The 15,223-nt window shown below is 37.0% G+C and overlaps 1 protein-coding gene across 4 annotated transcripts in view; it reads right to left on the bottom strand.

Annotated features, from left to right (window-relative positions):
- The window catches only part of LOC106881043 (uncharacterized), a 32,666-nt gene extending 17,837 nt beyond the window's left edge, over positions 1-14,829 (bottom strand). The window contains exons 1-6 of one of the 4 annotated variants that reach the window (XM_089366352.1): positions 13,582-14,829; positions 7,140-7,343; positions 5,007-5,154; positions 2,301-2,369; positions 1,220-1,279; positions 54-122 (exon numbers count right to left, since the gene is read on the bottom strand). In XM_089366352.1, the coding sequence (XP_089222478.1) occupies positions 54-122; positions 1,220-1,279; positions 2,301-2,369; positions 5,007-5,154; positions 7,140-7,343; positions 13,582-13,603 (572 nt within the window). In that variant the 5' untranslated portion in view covers positions 13,604-14,829. The remainder of the gene's footprint in view (positions 1-53; positions 123-1,219; positions 1,280-2,300; positions 2,370-5,006; positions 5,155-7,139; positions 7,344-13,581) is intronic. The other 3 variants (XM_014931249.3, XM_014931248.3, XM_014931247.3) reach the window with 3 other exon arrangements.
- Positions 14,830-15,223: the final 394 nt, after the last annotated feature.

The following is a 15,223-nucleotide window of genomic DNA, read 5'->3' as shown; positions in this document are numbered from 1 at the left end:
CATCATTGCTTTGATTTTATAGAAAGGCATATTATAGGAAACTGAACACTTACCAGTTTTCACTTTCCTTCACACAGTCTTTTGTAATTGTTTCATTGGCTGCCTCTTCCTCCTTCTGTCCACTGAAATTATTAATAAACAGGTGGTCAGTTGGCTGATGAAATATCACCCAAGCACTTGGCTTCCTACAAATATTCCTATAAAGTATCTTAAATGCAAACAGAGGAGGAGGAAACAATGGCAACAACTTTTATTTTGGTCTTGGATCCACAATACATGTTTTTTTTTGGGGGGGGGTCAATTGAATTGATCCTCCCACTGCCCCCTCCTTTACTCAACTTGTGCTTATTTTATGGACACGGCACCCACCAAGTCATGGGTCAGTCAAGCAGGGGTTGTCAGAGGTTTTAACTTCATGATGCACAAAAGATCCCACCAAGGGAACTGACAGATTTCAAAGGGAAACTCAATGCTGCCCTTTACTTGTTTCAGTCACCAGAGTGTGGCCATGCTGGAGCACCGCCTCGAACGGTTCAGTCAAACAAATCAATCTTAGATCTTATTTTGAAGTCTGGTACTTGTTCTCTTTTACTGAACTTCTAAGTTACAGGGATGTAAATAGACTAACACCAGTTGTTGAGTGGTGTGTGTGACAAACACACACATGCACAGAAAGACACACACACATGTATGTGTATGTGTGTGTGTGTGAAGGGCTTCCACTTAGTTTCTCTTTTTACCAAATTCACTCAAAAGGAGTTGACTGGTGGGACTGAACCTGAAACCACATGGTTGGGAAGCAAGCTTCTTAACCCCCCAGCAATGCCTGCACTATCACCATCAAATGTCAGTGTAGATAAGATATTAAACTTCTGGCTCTTAGGTCTTCAGTTTCAGTTAGTATTTTGAGTGCAACAGTTTATGTTGAGGCCAGCAGTGAATTGTGTTACTGTTTGGTTTAATAGTGCAAAGGTTTGGAATTTCTTTTTGTTTCCATTAAGAACAAAATATTGTTCATTCAATGTAAAACAATGGCTCTACCTCAGTAACGAACCATGGACATAGTTCCTCTCTCTCTAGTATACTACATTAAATGATTTCACTCATTGATATCTTGTGGAAGGATATTCGTAGCTTAAAGGTAATGGGGAAAACCTGAGAAAATAACAACCTGAAGCAGTTAAATAATTTGAAAAAGAGAACTTCTTCTTATACTCACTTCAGAAGAAATGTTTGTGTTGAACAACTGTATTCAGTGGAAGCCTCTCCATTTAGCTGCCTGGAAATAAATAAATATAAAAACATGAGTAGTTAATATCAACATAGTTGTTTTTAGCCCCAGGTCAGCCTGATTGAGCAAACCTATATCCAATGACAGGTCAGTCAATACTATCTGTAGTATCCAATATGCTCTTCCTTTTTTCAACATATGATTTAACAAATTTGCTTTCTATTTCATGCAGTTTATTGAGTTTTTTTTTCCATTTTTACCGTTTAGCTAGGGCTGTAAAGCCATTACTAATGATCCTTTATTTTTACAGGCTTTTAAGAATAATGGAAAGTATTCTCAAACCAGAGACCTTGTCTGAATAATTCTTGCAACAGGGTGAACTTTGCTAATGGCACCCAGCAAACAGGTGATAGATGAAGTCTATCATCCAAGAATTCAGAAGGAAAAAAGTTGAAACAAATACAGCAAGGAATCTTGTCTGACATGTTAATACTTTTGGACAGGTCCTTTATTTTACCAATTCTGAAAGGATAAGAGGCAAAGCTGACTCTACTCAAAAGGCTCTTCAAGGTTAGCTCCATCAGTTTTTGCAGCTCACTGCCTTAACATATTAAGAATACTGGAGCTGCTGTGAGGCTCAAAGTGATCCAGAAGACAGCTGGCATTCTAAGGAGAGTATTGTCTCTGAGTCACAGGAGAAGAAAGCACTACTTGAAACCTTTGGTGATTTGTTATTGCCTGCTTTCAAGTAAAGAACAATTGCAAATAGAACAACGAGAATCAAAACAACAACAACAGCAGAGTTCCTACAGAAAGTTTGCCTCTCGGGGACAGCAAGGATTATCAGGAGGGTTCTAAGCCCTTGAAAGACTGCTGAGAACATGTGGATAGCTAAGGTTACAAGTAGTAACATAAATCCTACCTGGAATAAGACCAAACCTGAGCTTTGTTTCTATAATAATGATAATAATTGTCAAATAATAATTAAAATTAAGCACCTTAACTTTTGTGAAGATTAAGTCTTATCAATGAATGAAAGAAAATAATAGAATTTAGAATTAGTTTTTACCTGTTTGGAGTTTCTGTGAATGTTTGATTGGTAAAATTGTAATTTTGGGCATTATGCTTGAATCCCAGACTAGAAATATAAAATAAATGTCATAAGTGACAAATTAAGGACAATCAGTTTTAACTAACCATATTTTGTAAATTTTATTATATTACTGTGACAGAGAAGACCTGGCAAATAAAGTGTGTCCACAGCTGTAACCTACACCAGTGTCGCATAACCAGCCCACTCAAAAGTACCTTGGATCGTAGGGCAACATGCCGTGTTCGAGGAGGCCCTATGAAGTCAAGTACATCAACGTCAGCAATATCAAAATCAAATCAAATGGAAATTGTAGTTCTGAGCCCCGAATTGGTAGCATGTAAAAAGCACCATCTAAATGTGGCCGATGCCAGTGCCGCTTTGACTGGCTTCTGTGCTTCCGATTGTGGTTGATGCCAGCTCCTCTGGCCCCTGTGCCGGTGTGTGTGTACACATCCACACAATTTATACATAGACAGTTAAACGTATACTGTGCTATTATTTAAGATTTAGCTAACTAAATGACTTATGAATGTTTTAACGAAATACAAACACAGCAAAAATACCATAGGAGGTAACTGCCTTTGCATTACAAAGAGAGAATAGGGGACAAATACCGTTGCTTATATTTGCAGATAAAAGGTAAATGGCATTTCAATATACGACAATAGAACCCAAGGCGAGAAATTGGCAGAATTGATTAGCACACCAGACAAAATGCTTAGTGGCATTTCATCCATCTTTATATTCTAAGTTCAAATTCTACAAAGAGATCATGTGTCAGGGAGAGAGTGTGGTGGCCAAAGCATCATGGTTTGGGGTGCAACAGGCTTGAATCAGAGAATTGGGCCCTGTGTGTTCCAAAATGTTGGTTGCAGGCAGAGGAAACTGCATCACAGCACAGCGCTAGGTTGACCATATCCCAAGACCTCACATCGTGCCCTTCTTCACACGTCAGCATAGCCACGTGTTCCAGCAGAACAATACTCCCTTCGATACGGCCAGGATCACCATGGATTTCATGCATCAGCGCAACATCAGAACCATGCTGTGGCCAGCTCTCAGCCCAGATTTGAACCCAATTGAACTCCTACGGGATGAAATCCAGTGATGGCTGAACCAGGTGGTCCCAAGGCCGATAACTTGTGTGGTACTGGAGGCAGCTTTCCTCAGGGTGTGGACACAGGTGTCAATGGCTTTTGTGAACTGCCTCATGCACTCCATGGACCGATGGTGTATGGTTGTTTTAAACAACCAAGGAGGACATACACGTTATTGAACATGTCAAGCCCAACAATCTCGATGTGCTGGATCTGGCCCACTACCAGAACACATGACAACAACCCAAAGACCGTGGTCAAAGTGCCTCCAAGAAATTGACTCTATCAGATTTATTGAAATTTATCTCAGACAATGAAATCGAAACATATTTTACAGTCATACACGTCTCCTGTTTCTTTTGCGTTTCAGTGTATTATCTTGTTTGGAAACAGGTGTGGGTTAGCGACAGGTTATCCTGACATAGAAAATCTGTCTCAGTACATTCTGTATGACCCACGCAAGCATAGAAAAGTGAATATTGAATAATGATGACGATGACCACCACCACCACCACCACCATGAACCATCCTTTTATAAGGTGAAAAGTGTAATTTGAGAGCAGTTTGGATGCTGTTTCTAACAAATCGAATGATCACATATAAGCGCCCTCATTAACTTTTGTGTAATTTCCTGGTAAAAAATCTTAGCTAATTATGGGCCTGATGAAGAAATTACATAAATAAGCTCATTCGAACCTATTTCTTGAATTGTTGCCCAACGAAAATAAAATCTTTTCTCTCTCTTTTATCTCTTTACATTGGTTTTTGGATCTGCTGTAACAACTTATCTGTTATATTTTTTCCAGTTCTTTTTCGCAGACTATAACATTTGACAACAAATTACATTTATCGCATGTTGCTCTTACAGTGACAGAAATAATAAAATAGCAGTTAAAACTCTTCCAGTACCATTTATATTTATTGTCAAGAAGAACAATGGAATGGTGGAAAAATCAGAAAAGTTTAAACTATATAATGTTGACGTCCTTCATCCATGGGCCCAGGAACAGGGGATGTGCTTGCAAACTCCTAAAATATTTTGGCCATCAAAAAAAATGCTTTGAGCATTCTGGGTTGGATCTGGGTTTGCACCCACTATGCAAATTTCATTCCCACACATCTGTGCCTTTCTTAACATTGTCACAATTTGGTTTCATCTTTGATAAATTTAAGTACAGTCATGTATATAATTCTTACATTCTAATAAAATTTACATTCATACCTGGGACACATTGCAACAATCTAATTTGATACCAGTACTTGACTGGCCGAAACATTATTTCACTGACCCCCAAAAGGATGAAAGGTGAGCTTAATCTTGGCGGAATTAGAACTCAACATGTAACTGGCCAAAAGTGTGCACCTACCATAAGATATCTCCCATCTTTCCTAACTAAAACTTTGGGGGCCTCACCAGTATCAGAAGTTAATAAACCATGAAAGTGAAAAAATGACTAACTTCTTCTGTAGTGAATAGTCATGTGAAAATTCCGACGACACGCTTTTATTCCCTCTTATAAATCCAAAATTTTGTGTCTCTTGAGAAAAGCAAAGTTTGGGAAGACCAAACCCTTTGCACACTTACCCCTTTTCTTGTTCTGGCTTTCCTGTACGCTTTCTTACCTTAACAATAGTAAATATGAAAATTGCAAGGAGCAAAGCGAAGGTTATCCCAACACACAGACCAATGATTAAGTTTCTCTCGTTGAAAGACTCTTCTTCTATTTCGGACACTGCAACAAAAATAGCAGGAAGCTGGTTAGAATAAAGAATGTGTTATGGTTACTGGCAAAGGTAAAAAATATGCACACCACCTATCTTTGGCATTTAAGATTAGGGTTGCACCAAAAACGGATGGCGTGCGTATTCTTTACCTCCGCCATGGTTGCTATTGTTGTTTAGAACTAGTTCAGTTGTAGTGTAGCCTTCCTGGTTTTTATTCGAAGGAGATATGGTTGCTATTTCTAGCATGTTAAGCAACTGTTCCCTTTTTGGTTCAATACTGAGAAGAAGAATAGAAAGAGTAAAAGGTAGGGAATGAAAGAAGTAGAAACACACAAGCAACTGCTGTATAAATCGACTGATGTATATTTGTGTGTAAGTGAAGGAGACCATACGTGTATCATTTTGACTTTTAGCAGGAAGCGGTATTGATGTAGACTCAGCTTTGCTTTTAGTTTACCTCAAACTAAACAGTCAAGTTGGATATACAATGTTTCTTTGATTTCTAAATAATGACATTCTTTGTTTAAAATTTTGCAACCATTGCATTTCAAAATGACATCAAGTGTAACCCCAGGAGGACATCTTCTGCAACTGGTTAATGACACAACCTGTGTCCAATATATTGCGAGTAAGGGAGCAAACCCCTACCATCTAGCAGTGACAAGACCAGCTTGGTTTCAGGGTATTTCCTCCATCGGTACTGGACACCTGTCTGCTAGACATGGCACTCGTTTGTCCTTAAAAAAATGGTAATAATGTAGTTCTGTATGGAACAGCCATGTTGAAGTGGCAACAAACATTATTCTCCAGTACTGTTACTACTTATGTCTCTCATAGAGATTTTAGAACCAGCTACTTTGCTCTGGTGTATATTGTATCATACACACACACCCACAAACGTCTGTGCACGTGTAGTGGTGAAGGAGCTCAGTGACAAAGAGACCAAAAGCAGAGGTTAAAAGATCAGTTCTGGCACAGGTTGAAACGGTGCAAGATATCCTAAACTATGGGAAGAACTCGCAAGCAATCACATTTCCTGGTGCTCAACCATACCTATTGATGTAAAAAAATATACAAGGTACTGACTACAAAAAAATGAACTGACAAAGACTAGTTTGCAGAGCTGAAAGCTAACAACACTCATTAGCTGTCACGATTCCCTTTGTGTATCCCAGAACACCATGTGGATTCTGAAGAGGTTTGTATGTACACGTGTGCACTCACACACAAAAGACAGCCTCGAGTTATTCATGGCACTGGCATACAGTTAAGAACAAATATTTGAGTGGTTAATCATCTATTGGCCACCATACCATGACGAAATTTGGACAATATTCTTTTATTCATTTGTTGTACGCTTATCTTTATTTATTTGCTTGCTTGTTTGTTTACTGTTGCTATTTAGAATATTAGTCGTAAAATATTTTCTCACGGTTTTCTTTCTTTCTTATGTTTTCCCACTGGATAAATTGACATGTCGCAGGATTTAACAACAAACAATTTTGGAAGAACTGAAGTGATAAAGCCTAAACTGTGATTGTAGATAATGAAGTAACTATTTGCATACTTAATGTAATGACTATGACAATTCTAATTACTGGTGATTTTTCTCATATCAAGGTGGGAGTAAACATAGTTTACAATACCAAATGCAGGTATGCAAAGTCAGAATATAATTTTAGAAAATGCTTGAAATGGACAAAGGCATCAGAAACAAATCAAGATTCAAAGTCATGTGGTGGTGGAACAACGATAACTCTTGACATGTTTCGATCTTGATAAGTTTCTTCAGCGAAACAGTGGTTAGCAAGAACAGGAAAGAGGTAGAAATAGACAGATAAACTAATGTTTGATAAATAGATAAGTATGAATTTGAGATGCCAGTTGTACAATGCAATACAGGACAAGTTTCAGCAAGATTTAAAAGATTTTTCATATTTAAAAAAAATTAATTGCTGTTAAAAATTTAATATTACTTAAAAAAGAAACTTACACAAACAAGTGGCGTTTGTTGACCATAATTTGTTTGATAAACATGTTAGTGTTTTCTCTCCTTCAAGAACAAATGGAAATGGACAGCTAACGTTTACCTTTGTACCAACATGGTTGTTATAATTACTCAGTCGTAATATGTGTGCATTATCTTCAGTTATAATTTGTGGATTTTCTGTCAGATTGTTCAGTGGAGGACAGCCACCTGAAAGAGAAAAATATTTTGAAATTAAATAAAATTAAAGATAATTGGATATCAAATGTGAGAGTAGATCTGTTTCAAATGACTTCGCAACTAATTATTGCAGTGGTTCTCAATGTTTTGAACATTGTAGAATGCTGGAGATGAAATAAAAAGTTCACAGCATATGTCACATGGAAATGTTTTTTAAAAAGTTATGTTTTAAAGTTAAAAATATAAAAAAAGAAAAAGGATGTAGAAAAACTATTGCTTACTGTCTTATATTAATCATAGTTATGTACAATAAAATTATAAATTACACGTTTTCCAAGACATTCAGTTATTAGTGAGGATTTTCTAAAACTTTAAATTTATTTCTAAAAAATTTGCAAAGCACACACTTTGATACCTTTTGCAGCACACAAAAGCGCCGTGGTGCCCCATTTATGAATCGACAAAGGAATACATGAAAAGTTAGAATTACTTCTACAGACGGACTACATTTCATAGACTCTCAATTTCTTTTTAATTCTTAAATGTCAAAGTATTATCAGGAAAGATTATTGTTGATTTAAATATATAGTGATCTTATTTTATCGAAATAGGGGGAAGAACAGCAAAGAAATTGTTGCTGCCATTTAGTTTCAGGCCAACGCCAATCAAACAGTTCTATGATCAAAAGACTTCCAGCCATGACCATCTCGTCTTTTTGTATAACTGTATAACTAAAGCTTGTCCATAATGTCATTGTTTATCAAAAAAAAAAAAAAAAGGTAAGGTGTGGTTAGACAAAGATTTGGCTGTGTTTCTAGTATATCAAGCAGCCACATAGATGCTCCAAACCCAGTAAAGTTTTAATTTAAAAAGGACATCAATAAAAATTATATGGCATTTAATAGAAGGTTCTATTTTCTATATTTTTAAGCAATGTTGACATCTAAATTTTTATTGTAAACTGTAAAATCTATTATAAGAATGAAAATATATTAAAATTCATATTTCATTGTAGCCACTGTTTTTACTATCGAACCGAACTATTGAACTTTGAGCTAATGACTTTGAAGGTTCTAAGGCATGAATTAAGGCAAAGATGTGTTGGTTGAAATGAAGAATGCATAGAAGCAAGAAGAGAAAAGGCAACTGATAGAAGAAGTAAGGTGAAGAGATAGGCAGTAATTTGGTTAGATCAGTAGAATGAGTGGAACATGAGCAAATACAATTATTTTCAGAAAAATAAACAAAAGGGAGAAAAGGATAATGAAGAAGAGAGTGGTTCATGGAATGAGATTTTCAGAACACATAACAAAACACAAGATCAAGGTGGATGACAAAGATTGGTTAAAAAAACACACCCTGAAGTGATTCAATGGAAGAATTATTGATGAGTGGTGTCAGTGGCCCAGTAACAAAATTTGCTTTGGGGGGGTGCAAGCTCAGGTCCAAATAATCTTATGAAAAATGTGGATTTTTTTCAATGCTAACACTAAAACAAATGCAGGTATAATAATAATTTTTATTATTATGAGGGTCGGCTGAGCAAGACACTCTCACGGAATGGGACCTAATGAATGTGACCATTTCTTAATGTAGTTCCTCTTTTACTGTCCACACACTTTCCTAAGTAGTTGCAGTGCTTGGATCGCAACTGGTGAAGAAGCTATTCTGTTGGTCAGAATGGTCATCAACAGCAGACAATACATCATCATCATCATCACAGTGATACTGGTGCCCAGCTGAGTGTTTTTCTATGTTGGGAAACGGATGATAACCAGATGGAACCAAATCACTAACATAGGGAAGGGGTGATCAACCAGTTGAAAGCCAGTCATGCACAGCAGCCATTGAAAGCATGGACTTGTGTGCTGAAGCATTGTCCCTAATGAAACAAAAACCCCATTCATCGGTTTTTCTGGGTGTTTAGTCTTGATAACCTTTCATAACTGCCTCAGCAAGTTGGCATTGAAGTTGCCATTCATGGTGTGATCATTTTGAAGATAGTCAATAAACACAATATTTTTTGCATTAACGTATAGTATATGTAAATAGTGTGAAGTATATTTTGCATATTAAAATGTTTAATTTTGGAAATATATCAAGCGGAGCAAACATAAGCAGTAAAAATACAAATTGCAAGTATTTCAAAACGTGGGACATTACATGACGAAAACTAACAAAAAACGAAGAAAATAGTGGTGCTTGTGTTCCAGAGGTACAATGAGAAGGCTCAGGAGGAGGGTAGAAGGGAAGAAAGAGAGAAGGAAAGAAAGGAATGAAAAGTGAAAAGGTAAGTGAGTGCTAGGCAGGAGATGAAACAAAATACATGTCTTACCTATGCAGTGGTCAAGTAGAAAAAAGATGAGTGATAAAATATTGGATGGTCTTTTGGTACCAAAATGTGAAGAAAGTGAGACGGGGTAGAGTGGAGAAGAGCAAGTAGAAAGAAAGAGAGAGAGAGAAAGAAATAAAGATAAACAGTCTGTAGTTGAGAGAGATGGGGAGAGGAAGAAATGTAAGGCAGGAGATAGGTAGAGAGGCAGCTAGAAATAGATGGGGAAGGTTTTGAGCACAAGAGGAGAAGGAGAGAGAAATAGAAAAGCCAAGTCTTGCATCAATTATTGAACATCAATTATTGCATCAATTATTGAACAGTGGTACCCCTGAGTGGGAACCAGAAGTGGCTGGGGGGTGGGGGTGACATTACATTGACTAACAACCATAAAATGTTGCACAGAAAGTCAACACACACACATTTAATGATGAAGGAAATTATTGTATACAGTGCTCAGGTGCACTACAACTAAAAAAAAAAAAAAAAAAAAAAAAAATAGGAAAGGCCATCAGGTGTACTGTTGGCGGATTTCAGGAAGCATGGACGTTTTGAAGGATGTTGTGTCTCGACAACTAACAACTGAGGCGGCTAGTTTATTCCATGCTTCAGCAATTCTGACTGGGGAAAAAAATGTTTCCAAAAGTCATGGGTGTTGTGTTGTTTTTTGCTTTTATAAGCATGTCTGCAAGTGTTTGTCCATATGGAATTCAAAAAGGTGTCCAAGGTTATTGTTGGAAAAATGGTGGATAATCTTGTGGGTGTCAGCCAAATCAGTTGCCAAACGTCTGAGCTTCAATGGTATCCATGTCCAGGGAAGCAAGACGCTCAGAGTATGGTAAGATGTCTGACGGCGGGTATTTATTTTGTTGCAGGTTTCTAAACAGTTTCCTGGAGACTTATATTCTGAGTAAGGTAGGGGTTCCAGACTGGTGAGGCAAATTTCAAGTGTGGCCGCACCACTGTCGTATACAATTTTAAATAGATACCCGGAGAGTGCTAAACTAAATTCTTCGCCCGGTTTAATTCCATCACCTGGTCCTTGTGTGACCCCAGATGAGGCTAATCCTGTTGCAAGATTCGGACCAGATCTCCAGCTAAGGATACCTCCCTTTCTCTCTCTCTCTCTCTCCCACCAGTCTCGGAGATCCTAAAAAGGGTCATGGACATCGCTCCCTCCACCTTACCCCAAATAAGAAGTGAAAAAATAGCAAAACCAAAGAAAAAGTACGGCCAAATAAACAACTGCAACAACAACAACAACTGACTTTTTGATATTTTGCGAACTCATTTCTGTGTAATTATTTTTCAAGCTCTCGAAACAGATTACTATTGTCTTGATTAATGTTTTATAAGTGAAATACCATTGTTAAGACCAAGAGTTCATAGCAAAATATCATCGTCTCCATGACTGGTTCACAACGAAATAGTATTGCGTCCGTTAATGGTTTATAATGAAATACCGCCACCAAGACCAGCCGTTCATTATTAGAACATCATAATCGTATACTTCAATTTCGTATGAAATTAGAGAATATTTATCACTTGTATCAATATTTTCTTTTTTATCAACCACACAGTTATTTAATGCTGGATTAAGCTACCAAAGTCATCGACATTTACGATATGACAGTTCAAAACTTCAGAATGTTTCTGTTGCGCCGTTCTTAATTAACTTCCCTCATTATAAACTAATTTATACAGTTAGAGAGTTGATATTTATTTCTATCGTGGATATTACTGAAACCTTTATAGATTCTATTAACAAAGCGAAACAAAACATTCGATAAATTGTCGGAGATTTATCCTAGAAATTCAGAATATGAAATGCAATCATGGAAATCTTAGCAGAATATAGAAAGATGGCTTCGACAGGAATTTGGTTTCCTGGACGGCAGACACGAAATGAAAGAGAATAGAATTCCTCACTATTGAGGTGCTTCCGTATATTCATTGCCAGTTTAGTCTACATCAAATTGTTTCAACTAAGGTCTTTTGATGGCTTCAATAAGCAACTATTAAATAATGCTGCTGCGTAAATTTCTATTTTCATTTCGATTTCTTAAAAGACACTTTATCTCAGAGTTGGAACTCGGGAGTTCTTTTACAAAACTCAAGAAATATTTGTCTAGATAATTTATTTAGCCATGAACCACTTTACGATTGCGACCCCATGTCAGAGATACCTTTGCGACCCATTTCTTTTAATATTTAACTTTTTTTAAATTAAACAATAGTGTGTATAGTTACAAACAATGCTTTGGCGATTTATTTTGAAGAGTCAGATGAAGATGTGGGTACAAAATGACCGAAATCTATTTTCGCACCGAAGCACCTCAATAGTGAGGAATTCTATTCTCTTTCATTTCGTGTCTGCCGTCCAGGAAACCAAATTTCTGTCGAAGCCATCTTTCTATATTCTGTTAAGATTTCCATGATTGCATTTCATATTCTGAATTTCTAGGATAAATCTCCGACAATTTATCGAATGTTTTGTTTCGCTTTGTTAATAGAATCTATAAAGGTTTCAGTAATATCCACGATAGAAATAAATATCAACTCTCTAACTGTATAAATTAGTTTATAATGATGGAAGTTAATTAAGAACGGCGCAACAGAAATATTCTGAAGTTTTGAACTGTCATATCGTAAATGTCGATGACTTTGGTAGCTTAATCCAGCATTAAATAACTGTGTGGTTGATAAAAAAGAAAATATTGATACAAGTGATAAATATTCTCTAATTTCATACGAAATTTTAAGTATACGATTATGATGTTAAGAAGGAACTTGATGGGGGGGGGGGGGGGGGGTTAGAAGCGATGAGGAGGTGATGTGTATTTGCTCACCAACGAGAAGCTAAACGCATTGATCCATTTTTATCGCTAAATGAGGTAAAAAGGACGATGCTGGATGATGCTTGAGAGGAATGACGGGGGTGGATAGAGGAAGGTTGTGGGAGAGAGATGGGGGTTGTGGGAGAGAGATGGGGGTAGAGGGAGAGAGAAGAATTAGAAATATATGGTGGAAATCTGGTTCAAAGACAGCCAAGGGTCAGATGGTGGTGTTAAACCGAACAATGGATGAAGGCCGTGCCTACTGCTTTAAATTACTAATGTTAGAAAGAAAATATTGTCCTGGAAATTTTTTCTTTGATTTCTAGTCGTAAACGTACCCCCCCCCCCCCCTCCACAAACACACATCCAGAATTTCTCTTTTGTCTTACTATCAGTGTTTTATTTTTGTTGATTAGCTTCAAGTCGGCCTTGATTGACTAGATTTATAATTAAACTTGATTCCCCAAATCTATAATGAAAGACGCTCCAACCTAGCCATCTCGTCTTACATTCTTGGAGTTAAAGCGGCAATCTGGCAGAATCATTAGCACGTCGGACAAAAGTACTAAGCGGCATTTCGTCTGTCCTTACGTTCTGAGTTCAAATTCTAGCGAGGTCGACTTTGCCTTTCATTATTTCGAGGTCAATAAATTACTAGTCAAATGCTGAATCAATTTAATCAACTTGTCTCATTCCACCAAAAACTGCTGGCTCTATGTCGAAACCATTATATTCCTGGACTGATGTAGCTGTTCTTTTTCTTTTCAGACGGCAAAACGTGATTTCTAACCCGTCCAGCAACCATGTAGAAGTTCCTTTTTTTTTTTACTTCATCGAGATTGCTTTTATTATTGATAATGTAACAAGACCATCACTTCCCACTGCTATATTTTACTTGTGTATGGGGGGGGGGGGTGTTTAACGAAGAAAAGCAAAACATGCATAGAAAAGAGTGACAAGATTAGATGGGAGAGCGAATGATGTTTTCGTATAAATGTGAATTAAGTGGAGAGAACAAATTCGGCGATGAGATAGTTTGTAAGTTTCCAATACAAAGCTGGATCAGGCAGAACTTTTATAGAAAGATATGTCTTCTTACCTATAGCTTCTTCTTGAAACATTGTTAATCCAATTCTGTCGTTGTCAGAGGAACAAAAATTTGAACTCCGGAGATGTTGTTTTAGATGAGTCTGTATATAATTTTGTAGAGTTTTCCTTGTATTTTTTTTATTTGAACGAATTATTTGGCCATCAATACTTTCATTAGAAATGCGCTTTTAAAACAAACTAAATATTTTATCGAGAACAAAGTCTAAGCGATTTCCAACTTCTGGTAAATAAATCTCTCTTGTTTTATACAACACAACTGAAATCTTTGTTCATTGATCAAATCATAAACTCAAATACAAAGAAAACAATACTACATTCTTGTGTCTGTTCACCTCTTCTTCTTCTTCTTCATCCCTTTCTTCTACTTCCTCCTCCTCCTCCACCTCCTCACCTTCATTTTTGTCTTTCCTCTTTAAACCGGGATCATACAAAAAAATGTTGCTGCTATGCCTAATCACTCCCACCACACCACCATACTCCTCCTCCTTTTAATTATCATTCATCATCATCATCACCTAACCATTACAGTTACCAGTGCTTAATGTCTTCGCTATTCCTGTTCTTCTCCTTATTCATTTGGCCATAAAAACAAGATTCCAACATTTCTTCAAGCATGAGATATTTGTTATCATTTCCTCCATCAACCCAAAATATATTACCATTCATTCCTGAAGGAAAATCAAGAAATTTTACCTCTAAAAACTTTAATTTCTTCTTTCCTCGTCCTTTTAGCAACGTTGTAACTGCTAGCAATTAATCATAGCTACAGAAAAGAATATTCAAGAATGTCAAACTGATGATGATGATGATGATGATGATGATGATAATAGTAATCTTTTCTACTTTAGGCACAAGACCTGAAATTTTGGGGAGCACCAGTCGTACACAACTGGTACTTAATTTATCGACCCCGAAGGGATGAAAGGCAAAGTCAACCTTGGCGGAATTTGAACTCAGAACGTAAAGACAGTTGAAATACCTTTTTCTTTACTGCCCACAAGGGGCTATACACACAGAGGGGACAAACAAGGACAGACAAACGGATTAAGTCGATTGTATCGACCCCAATGCGTAACTGGTACTTATTTAATCGACCCCGAAAGGATGAAAGGCAAAGTCGATCTCGGCGGAATTCGAACTCAGAACGTAACAGCAGACGAAATACCGCAAAACATTTCACCTGGTGTGCTAACGGTTCTGCCAGCTCGCCGCCTTATTAATAATAATAATAATAATAATAATAATAATAATAATAACAATAACAATAATAATAATAATAATAATAATAACAATAATAATAATAATAATAATGACGACGACGACGACGACGACGACGACGGCGACGACGACAACGACGACGGCGACGACGACGACGACGACGATGATGGTAAGGGTGATGATGATGATGGTGATGGTGGTGATGATGATGATGATGAAGAAGGTAGTAAAAAAGGATGTAAATGTTGGTCTATGAAAAAGCTTTTGATAGTCTGCCGCATAGATGGATTAAGAAATGTCGGGAAATGTATAAAACAGCACCGACTCTGCGAAACTTCTTATTTGTAAGTATAAGATCATGGCGAACCACACTGACTTTGAACAGTGGCAATGAATCTCTCAATGCTGGAGAT

Source organism: Octopus bimaculoides, chromosome 18 (genome assembly GCF_046866305.1).
Source record: "Octopus bimaculoides isolate indiv1 chromosome 18, ASM4686630v1, whole genome shotgun sequence".
Classification (NCBI taxonomy): Eukaryota; Metazoa; Mollusca; class Cephalopoda; order Octopoda; family Octopodidae; genus Octopus; species Octopus bimaculoides.
This window is presented reverse-complemented; position numbering and strand designations above follow the sequence as displayed.